We start from the raw sequence: 11,300 nt of genomic DNA, 5'->3' as shown, positions 1-11,300 counted from the left end.
TGGGACATCACATATATAGAATAAAATATTTTTTCAAACGTGCCTACTTGAATTGCATCCAATGCTGGTTGTTGGTAAGATATTATAAGGACTCATCATTTTTTTTTAAATTATTTTTTTATTTTTTTGCGGTCGGGAAGTTATAGTTATATTCATTTCGTCTTCTTTTATTTGATAACCGAAAAAATAATGATTTTTTTTTTGTTACATCATTATACATTTGAGTGTTTTGTTATTTAATTTCCACTTCTCAATTATTTTATACTCAATTAATGAGAGTGAGGTGTTCTCATCGGAGCCACATGTAGAATGATTTATTCATATATAATTGTGAGAGCTCAAGTCCATTACTAGTAGATATTGTTCGCTTTGATCTGCTTATTGCGGTTCGCGTCTATTATGGAGAGGTTTCCACATCCTTATAAAAAATGTTTCATTTTAATCTTCAACCAAGATGAGATCTCACCATGACATCATATATTAGATGTTCATTTTTAATGGGCCAGGCCCAACAAGGAGATGGGCCGTAGCTTTCGACAGTCCATTAACAAAAAGACAAATACGAAATGGACCGAATGGTATATTGGGCTGAAAAGGGCGACGTCAAAGCCGGCCCATTAAAATTCCACCGAAAATGTCCGGTCATAACCCAGCAGGTTGGAGAGTGGAGAGGGGTAGAAATGTAAAATTAAAGAATATTTTTCAGAACATTTTATTAATTTAGTTTTAATTTAAAAATATTTTAGGCTTAATTTTTTAAAATAAAAAAATAAAAATGGTTATCCATTTGATTGACACGTGTGAATGAAGTGAAGCGCTGAATAACTGGAGAGCTTCTTGTCCACGCAACCAGAGGTTGAACACATACGTCTCCTCCCTGTCCTAATTTTCTAATTTTTTTTTCCTATATAAAGTTTAGGTTAAATTATATAAATTATAAATAATAAAAAAAAAAACAATAAACTTTCTTATTTATTTTTAAAAATATTTTTATAATTTTAGAAGCTTCAATATCAATTCCATCTTTTATTAATATTTCATAACTATTTTAGAGTATAATTTATTTTTATTAGACGATATCGCGAAATATAGATATTTTTTTAAATTAAATTATTTGAATATCCATCTTAATATTAAGAGATTACAATTTTTTAATTTTTTTTAATTTTTTTAATATATATATATATATTAATTTAACTTCAAAATGAATTTAAACTAAAACTTTAATTTGTTTGTAAAAATAAATTGAATTTATTTCTTAAAAAAAATTATGAATTTTCTTGTCGTAACATTCACGTAGCTTGCACAAAATAATATTCCCTCCCACTTAGTTGGACAATGACCATCTTTATCTTTTGTATTTTTAAAAAAAAAAAAAAAAAAAAAAAAAAAAAAAAAATATATATATTTGAAATTTATTTAGAAATATCTAAAATTATAATAATCTGTTTTTTAATTTTTTTAATCAATTTTCTAATAACGAGTTTTTATTTTTTATTTATTTTTATTTTTTATAATTAAACTCTAAAAATAATAACATGTTTTTAATAATATAATTTTAAATCTTTGCATGTTTTTTTTTTTTTTTTTTTTAAATTTTTAAATAAAGATAAAAATAGATAATAAAATAAGAAAATTTAGAGGCTCTAAATCCACCTATAAAAGTAAAAGGCACTGAATCATGTAATAAAAATTTATAATTTGGTTCTTCCATCTCTCTCTCTCAATCATGGGATTTTTGTGGATTTTCTCTTTGAAATGTTAGAAAATTAGGAAAGTGGCCAAACGCAAACACGATATGATCTCTATGTCATCTCCAACGAAGTGGGGATCGATGTGGATAAGCTTGAAACGAGATGTTCATCTTTACAATTTCGCGTGTATAAATGGAACAGAAATTCAGCTGTAAGAAACTTTTCAATACACTCGATCATTTCAGTTGGGAAAGGCGGGAACCCAAATGGGTCGTTTAATTCGTAAGTTTTCTATACATTTTTCTTCATCTAATTGCTTGATTTCGTGCCTGTGTGCTTGTTGGGTACGTTTCAGATTCAATTTCTTTGTGAAATTATCGTTGCTGATAGGTCCAAGAGCTTGCTGGAATTGGTTATTTTCAGAAATGGCTGCAATTAGACCGACCTTAATCCACAAGAATCCTTTCCTTGCTTCATCATTTTCAGTCGGGACAAACTCTCTTTCTGTCAGTTCTTGTATCTCTCTGTTTTTCCTTTTTAATTCTTTGTTAATTCCAGTTTTAAATAGGTTTCTTAATGAACTTTGAATTTGAATCGACAGATGAAGGAAGAAATCGACGAAAACCATCTGGAAGTGCCATCTAATCGCAATCACGAGTGGGTTCTTTCTGCTAATTTACTTTATGAATCTGTTAATGGAAACTCCCATGAATTTTCTCTTCTGGTTCTTGATTTTTTTTTTCTCTTGATTACAAGGCTGGAGGTCTCAAGAAACTCATTAGGGCTTGCCCAAGAACGATCATCATGGATGGGAGTGAAAAATGTGGCTCAAGTAAAAGATGCAGATAAGGTGTTTGATGAAATGAAAATGAGATTTCTGAGTTTTAAGAAGCACAAGTACTTGTAAGTAGCAGTGGATACACGATTAGCTAATCTTTGGTTCTGTTAGGAAAGATCAAAATCAATTTGTGTTTGGTTTTTAATCCAATGATTTCATTGAAACAGGAAAAATTTAGAGCATTTTCAAGCTCTGGCAGAGCTACAAGCCCCTAAGGTAGTTAAGATGATGAACAAGTCCCTATGATTTCTCTTTGATTCTTGTGTCCTGTTTGTACTATCTCTGCTCATTATCTTGAATATTTCAACACAAGCTCACAAGTAGAACAGTTCATGGTGATTTCTTGTGTCGATTCTAGAGTATGCCCATCTAACATTCTTGGATTTCAACCCGGAGAAGCTTTCACCGTTCGCAACGTAGCGAACATCGTTCCGTCATGGGAGGTATATATATAGTCTAGTGGGAATGTCTTGTATTATCTAAGTCAGACAAGCAAAGAACTAACTTCAAGTTCTTATGCAGAATGGACCAACTGAAACCAATGCAGCCCTTGAATTTGCAGTAAATACACTTGAAGTGGGTTGTTTTCCATTCTCCATTCAGTTAAATTTGATCTTTATAATCTCTAGACTTCATATTAAGAGAGCTATTTGTATACTGAAGGTTGAGAACATTTTAGTCATAGGCCACAGTAGCTGTGCTGGAATTCAGAGCCTTATGAGCATGGAAGATGATGCTACCGACTCGAGGTTTCACTCTCTCGAACTCCATCATGTCTTCTTAATCTGTTTTTCTCGATTGTGCTCGTTTTCGATCTGTAATTTATAGCTTATTCTGCTATGGTAGCTTTGTTCATAAATGGATGGTGAATGCAAAAGTTGCTAAATTAAGAGCAAAAGCTGCTGCTGCACATCTTAATTTTGACCAGCAGTGTAAACATTGTGAGAAGGTATTGATCTTCTTGTTGCATGAACTTTTAGATTAGAATCCATTTCTTTATTAGTTCGTATTCATAATTCCTTACTCTGTTACCCCGTTGCGTTAGTCCACAAGCTAAGACTCTATGACTGATGATGCTATATTCTCGGGCCATGGTAAAAGGCTCGAAGGGAATGAGTTCATGTCATGATAACTAATTGCTTAGAATGTTATTCTACGAGTTTCCTCAGCAAGCGAGTGTAGTGGGGTTGATATGGTATTTAGTGCAAATAGTCGAGGTGCACACAAGTTAACTCAAAAGATTACCAATCTCGGTTCCCCTTTTGTCACCGAAGAATCAATTTCCTTATTAGTTCGTATGCATAATTCCTTACTCTGTTACCTTCTTGAGTTAGTCCAAAAGATTTATATTGATTTTGACAAGCTAAGACTATATGCTTGATGTTATATTCTCGGGCCATAGTAAAAGGCTCGAAGGGAATGAGTTCATGTCATGAAGACTCATTGCCTAAAATATTATTCTACGAGTTTCCTCGGAAAGTGAGCATAGTGGGGCTGATCCGTTATCTGGTGCAAATAGTCGAGGTGCATACAAGTTAACTCAAAAGATTACTAATCTCGGTTCCCGTTTTGCCGCCAAGAATCAATCAACTTTTAGATTAGAATCCATTTCTTTACTAGTTGGTATGCATAATTCCTTACTCTGTTATCCTGTTGAGTTAGTCCAAAAGCTTTATATTTCTTTTGACAAGCTAAGTCTACATGACCAATGCTATATTCTCGAGTCATAGTAAAAGGCTCGAAGGGAATGAGTTCATGTCATGATGACTCATTGCCTAGGATATTATTCTACGAGTTTCCTCGGCAAGCGAGTGTAGTAGGGTTGATCTGTTATTCGGTGCATATAGTCGAGATGCACACGAGTTAACTCAAAAGATTACTAATCTCAACGGTTTTCCTTTTTGCCACCAGGAATCGATCAACCTTTCATTGAAGAACTTAATGACGTATCCATGGATCGAAGAGCGGTTAAAACAGGAATCGCTTGCTGTTCATGGAGGATACTATGATTTCTTGAGTTGTACATTTGAGAAGTGGACTCTTGATTACAGGAACACCTGCAAAGCTGCTGGTGATGATGATCATGGATTTCAGATCAAAAATCAATCAGTATGGTGTTGATATCATCTTTGTAAAGTTCAAAAGTCGCTGCTATCTTTATAAATGATGACAAATATTTTTACCAATAATTATAAACTCTTTTAAGTAATTAATAATAAATGTTTAACTTCAGTTTCAATAGTTTTAGAAGTTCGACTTAACTATAGAAATGACTAAGTTCGGGACTATGGCCCCTACGCTGCTTGTCACACTGACTTTGATGTTTAAATTTGTAAGTGTGTCGATATACCTCACAGTTAAGGTTTTCGTTAATTATTTGTTGGATCCGGGTTGGACCGAGATTATATGAATTTTGAGAGCGTTGACCAAGACTTTTCAAATTGGGCCGACCTAGGAATATATATATATATATATATATATTTTCTTTATCCCTTTTTTAATTAAAAAAAAATTAAATAATATTCGGAATTGAAAAAGAAAAGGAAAAATAAGAGGAGGGGTACATGAATGAACCGATACTACATTTGAATGATAGCAATTGTGAAGATAAGAAGACTAGAAAAGACTTAGCATAATTGAAAGTGAGTATCTATATCAACAAAGTGCACTTCGATCATAGGAACTCACAAGTTTAGTGTGTTTTGCTTGGAGCAATTCTATGTTAAGCGACCTCCTAGGAACCACGTGAGTGTGTACAAGGGTTCCACTCTTAGAAGCGAGGAATAAATAACGTGATCACGTCACAGGAGATGCAGGATAATGTTGGGGCCATCGAGTACCAATCCAAATTCTAAATCCTGGGGATAAATTGTTACAATTGAGTACAATGGTTCACTCTTAGAAGCAAAGAGTAAACAACATGATCATGTCATAGGAGATGCAGGAGAATGTCGAGGCCATTAAGTACCGAATCCTAGGCACGAATCGTGACCCGATATCAAATTCAAATTTCAAATATTAATTTGAATTTTAGGCATTTAATCACAAAATCAAATTTAAAAAAAAAAAAAAAAAAGTGCAAGTGGGAGTTTGATATAAAAAGGTTGATGGAAAATAAAATAAGGGGCAGATGAAGAGCATTGGGCTATTTGTGCTGTCACTTCTCACAACCTTAATCAATCAATTAATTAATTAATTAATTAATTATTATTATTATTAATTATTATTTTGCTTCTAAATCAAATATTCCTTCTTTAATTACCCAACAAATTAGGCAAACACCCAAAGATCTTCATGTTCTCAAATCTCTAATCTTTCTAAATTTGAGTATCCTTAAAGAATAATATTTATTTTTTTAAAAATAATTTAATTACACTATTTATTCCCTTTTCAAAAAAAAAAAAAAAAAAATATATATATATATATATATAATTTTAATTTTTAATTTTTATCTTCATATATTATTTTAAAGATGAAAAAGTTAAAAGAATATTTTTTTTCTCTTTTATTTTATTATTTTAATTAAAATTATAATTTTTAGTACAAAAGGACAAAAACGTAAAAAGAGTAGAATTTTAGAGACAGGACAACAAAGCTTAGTGAGATTTAACTGTTGGCATCGAGCTTTCTAGTTAAATGAACTGTTCCTCCGACCATATTAGGTCACGGATGAATTTTTGTCTTCTAATGTGAACAAATTTCTCGTATGAGATAACGAAGAACCCGGAATTTACTTTTTTATGAAAAGGTGAGGAAAAATAAAGTGGGATTGTCGGCAAGCGACAAGTGGGATAGAATTACAAAAAAGGAAAAAAAGAGGGGGTAAAATGCAAAAAAAATAGAAGGTAAAGTAAGTGAGAAGTTAAGCAAAAATGATTGGAAGCAGAAGCAACGCCGCATTCAAAATTGCTGATTGATCCCTTTCGTCTCCAAATTGGCCTCAAAATTAAATATAAATAAATAAGGGCGAGAATCGTAATAAACTAAAACTTTGTCAACACTGCCAATGGATTTTGAAATTGTATCAATACGACGTCGTAGTCAAATTCAGGCGGCTACTTTCCTCTACCAATATTTTGACAATTTGCAAGTTAGTCCTTGAAATTTTAGATTTTAAATTCTTACCCCGGAATAATTTAAAATAAAATTTAAATTTAAATATTATTTATAAATAATTTAAATCTCCAACTTAATTAATTAATTTTGAATGTATTTATTTTAATAATTTTATTTTTTTAAAAAAATAATTAAATATCGTTGGGTTGAATAGAATTTAGATAAGAGCACCCGCCAATTATGACCACCGTACAGTCTAGAGAGAGAAAAAGACCCATAAGGTGATGTCCTTCTCTCTCTACAAGTGGAATGGCGGTGCACTCAATCTCCGGGCCCATCTCCACCTCGACTCCGATCGTCCCGATTCAAATTATTATATATTTGACACGTCGTTAGATGATATATTATTTTATTTTACTTTATAAAAATTAGGCGTTGAATGTATGAAAGAGAAATTATAGAGATTGGCGGGTCGGGTTCAATAATTTGTTGGGTTGGGTCCACCGCCACCTCTTCGGACAGCGGCGCCGCTGTTCTTCACCCACCTCCACCTTCCTTGATTTTTCTCTCTCTATCAAATTTTTTATATTTTATAAATAATTTCTCAAATTTTTCGTTCCAATTCCATTTTCGCCTTTCTCTCTCAGTTTTTATTTTAGAAAAAAAAATTATTAGTTTCGAATTATTTTATTTTTATTTTGGGGATTTTTGAAGAAAATAAATGAAAGGCGATTCCACCGCTACCGGTGTACATCCGCTGTTTAAGCACTTTTCCGACCCCAGCTCCGCCGTCACCGACGGCTCCACCATCGAGGTGGTGCGGCGGCCGAGGGGTCGACCGCCGGGGTCCAAAAATAAACCGAAACCGCCTCTTGTCATAACCCGGGAAAACGACTCGGCTATGCGGCCGTATGTTCTAGAAGTGCCTGGAGGAAACGACGTCGTTGAAGCAATTTCGCGATTTTGTTGTCGGAAGAATATGGGTCTTTGTGTTCTTAACGGTTCTGGGACGGTTGCGAATGTTTCTCTCCGGCAACCCTCTGCAACTTCCGGCGCCGCCGTCACGTTTCACGGCCGGTTTGAAATACTTTCCATTTCGGCTACTGTGTTTCCTCAAACGACGACGTTTCCTCTTCCCAATGGCTTCACCATCTCCCTTGCTGGACCTCAGGGACAAATCGTCGGCGGGTTGGTCGCCGGCGCCTTGATTTCCGCTGGTACGGTTTTTGTCGTTGCCTCGTCGTTCAATAACCCCTTGTACCACCGGCTACCGGATCAGAATGAGATTCAGAATTTGGGATCCGGCGGCAGCGGCGAGGCTCATTCCCCACATGTCTCCGGCGGCGGAGATAGTAGCGGGCACGGCCACGGGCAACCACTTCTGGAATCGTGTGGAGTGGCTATGTACAGTTGCCACGCACCGTCCGATGTAATATGGGCGCCGACGGCGAGACAACCGCCGCCGCCGCCGCCATACTGATCCACAACTTCACGTTCTGTGTTTTTTTTTTTTTTTTTTTTTTTTTGAATTTTCATAAATTTTTTTTTCGTCCATTAATTTTCCAATTACTCTCTTGTTAAATTTGTAGTGTTTGTGGTTTTGGTGTATAATTTTTAGATTTCGATTATTATTATTTTTTAAAAAAATTTAATTTTAATTTTAATTTTTTATGTTTTTGTTGGTTCCATATAAGATAAAATATTAATTATAATCTTAAATATCGATAATTTAATAAACCGTAAACCCTTTAATTATTATTTTTTTAAAAATGAAAATTTAAATTTAATTTTTTTAATTTTTTTTAGTTTGATATAAGATAAAATACTAATTATCATTTTAAATATAGATAATTTAATGTTCGTATCATATCATTTTTAATTCAAAGTTGAAAATTTTAATGGCGAATATATATATATATATAAATAATTGTTAAAAATAATAATTGTGTAATTAAAATGGCAAAAAAAGCATACGTTAAAAGCCATATTTGCATGGAAGCTAAGATTTATTATATTATTATTCTCAGTGCATTTATCAAAACAGAGTATATATTATAATTACTAATATTATATAAATTATAATTACCTTAGTTTTTTTGTTTCTTCAAAATTAAAAAATACGTTCTTTAAAAATAAAATATGCATAACCCTAAAAATTTTAGATCGATTATTGTTATGGAATATATCGACTAATTTAAATATTATATTCTCAATTAAAAAATTGACGGGTTAATGAGTCGACTATTGTTATGGAATATCTCGACAAATTTAAATATTGTAATCTTAATTAAAAAATTAACGGTTTGAATATTAAAATTTAAAAAGGAAATAAAAGGTCAGAATTTTATATTTATTCAAAATTTTACCAAGGTTTAATTTTTTTTTTTTTTTTTTTTTTTTTTTTTTTACTTTTACTCGTTTTTTTACCGGCCCGTTACCTCTAAGAAAGTTTCGATACTTCTAGAAACTAGAATCGAGATGTTTGAGCTAAATACAGTGATTTTTATAAAGGTTAACTAAAATACAATAACGAGACTAAAACGTTTAAGTCTACTGTATGACTAAAAGAATTAACGTGTCAACAGGTTAAGGTATATATTCCCGAGCAAAATGTTGAAGATTTAAATAAAATAATAATAATATATTGAAAGGGTGGTGGGTATTAAGTCAAAAAATGAAATAGTGTTTAGGGTTTGGTGGGAGAGGAAGGATTTAAATGAATTGAATTTGGTCATGATTTTGACATTTAAGCCAATTGGATAATTAAATGGCACACAAAATCCATATATTTCTTTTCTAACTTCCAAACTTTATTTATTTATTTATTTATTTTTATTTTTTTCATTTACTCGATTCTTGATATCGATCTTCTAATTGCAAATTTTATAAGAAAACGTTTCGTTCCCTTTTCAACCAATGTCGGATTTCACAATTCACTCTCTTTGGGGGTCAGTGGTCTCGTTGGTATACCGTGATATCGTTTGTAATAGTCAAAATCCGCCACTAATAAATATTGTTTATTTTGGCCCGTTACGTATCGCTGTCAACCTTACGGTCTTAAAACGCGTTTGCAGAGAGATTGGATGCTCTTATAAAGAATGTTTTGTTTCTCTCTCCAACCAATGTGGGATTGCTCTTATAAAGAATGTTTTGTTTCTCTCTCCAACCAATGTGGGATCTCACAATCCCTCTTTGGAGGTCAGCGTTCTCGCTGACATACCGTTTGGTGTCTGGCTCTGATACCATTTGTAATAGCTTAAGTCCACCATTAACAGATATTGTTCACCACGGTCTTAAAACTCGTTTTTAGAGAGATTTCACACCCTTATAAAGAATATTTCGTTCTTCTGTTTAACCAATGTGGGTTCTCTTACACGAATAGTGTAAGTAATGTGAACATATCGCAAGAGATATCGAGAAGGTCGGATATGGATTCCAAATAAATATACGAGCGAAAGTGGATTAAAAAAAATATTGTCTAGAAAATGAATTTTTATTTCTAAAATCCACGTGGAAAAAGATTATATTAAATTGGGTTAAAATTAAAAGTGGTAGATGGAAAGGTGAAGGATGAGTTAGTACATTGTGGTTGACTTGGAAGCTTCTTTGTCGGATAAATTAAACCTATTCAATTTGGTCGGCACCTCCAGCTTATGGTAATTTACTTTTACTCCAAATTTTCTTGTCCTTTTGCCTAAAAAGCCCTCCTATTTTTACTCTTATCTTTTCAATTTTTCAAAACCTAGGACTGGACTTTTTCGACCATCTACATGAATTTTGACTTTATAGTTAATAATCTTTACTTTCCATCCAAGTTTTCATAAATTTACCTTTTTTTTTAATCAAGAAAAACTGTTTATTTAGTGAAATTGCGTTGTTGTGCCGTAAGAAAGATAGGTATACTGATTCGGTATACTCTAAAAACACCCTTGTTACAATATTAACGATCTTACAAAGATAAAATTTCAGTTAATTTTGATTTACTGATCTCATCTTTTACGAAATCTATCCCATTTTTTACTGTACAAGAATATGTAGAGTAGAGCTCGGCATGACTGGAAACACTGGAGAACGATCTTTTGCTGATATTATCACAAGAATTCAATGTTGGGTCATTCATAGCATTACTATACCTTCTTTATTCATTACAGGTTGCACGAGTTTATTATTAAGAGACATAATGGTTGTTTTGCTTAATAACTGGTCATTTTGCTTCTTTGGAACAACTCGATAGTTGGCTATTGTAACGACCCAAATCCACCGCTAGCAAATATTGTCCTCTTCGGGCTTTCTCTCAAGGCTTTAAAACGCGTCCTGCTAGGAGAAGGTTTCAACACCCTTTATCCCTTATAAATGGTGATTTGTTCTCCTCCCCAACCAATGTAGGACATCACAATCCACCCCCCTTCGGGGCCCAGCGTCCTCGCTGGCACACCGTCTCGTGTCTACCCCCCTTCAGGGAACAGCGAGAAGGCTGGCACATCGTCCGGTGTCTGGCTCTGATACCATTTGTAACGACCCAGACCTACCGCTAACAGATATTGTCCTCTTTGAGTTTCCCTTTCGGGCTTCCCCTCAAGGCTTTAAAACGCGTCTGCTAAGGAAAGGTTTCCACACCCTTATGAAGGGTGATTTGTTCTCCTCCCCAACTAATGTCCAACTAATGTGGGACATCACAGCTATTCACAGACTAGTTGTACCTACCGTCTCTT

The 11,300-nt window shown here is 33.4% G+C and overlaps 2 protein-coding genes across 5 annotated transcripts; both read left to right on the top strand.

Moving 5' to 3' along the window:
• The first annotated feature begins 1,697 nt into the window (after window positions 1-1,697).
• LOC111798739 (beta carbonic anhydrase 5, chloroplastic) lies at window positions 1,698-4,771 on the top strand. 4 transcript variants are annotated; one of them, XM_087125767.1, is made up of 9 exons: window positions 1,699-1,905; window positions 2,050-2,200; window positions 2,296-2,597; window positions 2,700-2,748; window positions 2,862-2,975; window positions 3,055-3,108; window positions 3,196-3,281; window positions 3,361-3,481; window positions 4,444-4,771. In XM_087125767.1, the coding sequence occupies exons 1-9, from the start codon at window positions 1,799-1,801 to the stop codon at window positions 4,651-4,653; spliced, it is 1,194 nt and encodes a 397-aa protein (XP_086981893.1). In that variant the 5' UTR covers window positions 1,699-1,798; the 3' UTR covers window positions 4,654-4,771. The 4 variants fall into 4 exon arrangements, with proteins under 4 accessions (XP_086981895.1, XP_086981893.1, XP_086981894.1 ...); XM_087125768.1 differs by having other exon boundaries at window positions 1,701-1,905; window positions 3,379-3,481; XM_087125770.1 differs by having other exon boundaries at window positions 1,701-1,976; window positions 2,085-2,200.
• Window positions 4,772-6,956: 2,185 nt separating this feature from the next.
• Window positions 6,957-8,200, top strand: LOC111798740 (AT-hook motif nuclear-localized protein 17). The gene has a single exon (XM_023682060.2). It carries the CDS (start codon window positions 7,310-7,312, stop codon window positions 8,066-8,068), a length of 759 nt encoding a protein of 252 aa, XP_023537828.2. The 5' UTR covers window positions 6,957-7,309; the 3' UTR covers window positions 8,069-8,200.
• The last annotated feature ends 3,100 nt before the right edge of the window (window positions 8,201-11,300 follow it).

This window comes from Cucurbita pepo, chromosome 7, assembly GCF_057944985.1.
Source record: "Cucurbita pepo subsp. pepo isolate OVF chromosome 7, ASM5794498v1, whole genome shotgun sequence".
Taxonomy (NCBI): Eukaryota; Viridiplantae; Streptophyta; class Magnoliopsida; order Cucurbitales; family Cucurbitaceae; genus Cucurbita; species Cucurbita pepo.
Note: the sequence above shows the minus strand (reverse complement) of the source record. Positions and strands in the feature narration are given on the sequence as shown.

Bases quoted from the DNA above. Each gene is read 5' to 3' on its own strand.
- LOC111798739 (XM_087125767.1), top strand. From the start codon at position 1,799: ATGATCTCTATGTCATCTCCAACGAAGTGGGGATCGATGTGGATAAGC. The intron at 1,906-2,049 runs GTAAGAAACTTT...GGTACGTTTCAG, and splicing joins AATGGAACAGAAATTCAGCT to ATTCAATTTCTTTGTGAAAT. The intron at 2,598-2,699 runs GTAAGTAGCAGT...TCATTGAAACAG, and splicing joins TTTAAGAAGCACAAGTACTT to GAAAAATTTAGAGCATTTTC.
- LOC111798740 (XM_023682060.2), top strand. From the start codon at position 7,310: ATGAAAGGCGATTCCACCGCTACCGGTGTACATCCGCTGTTTAAGCAC.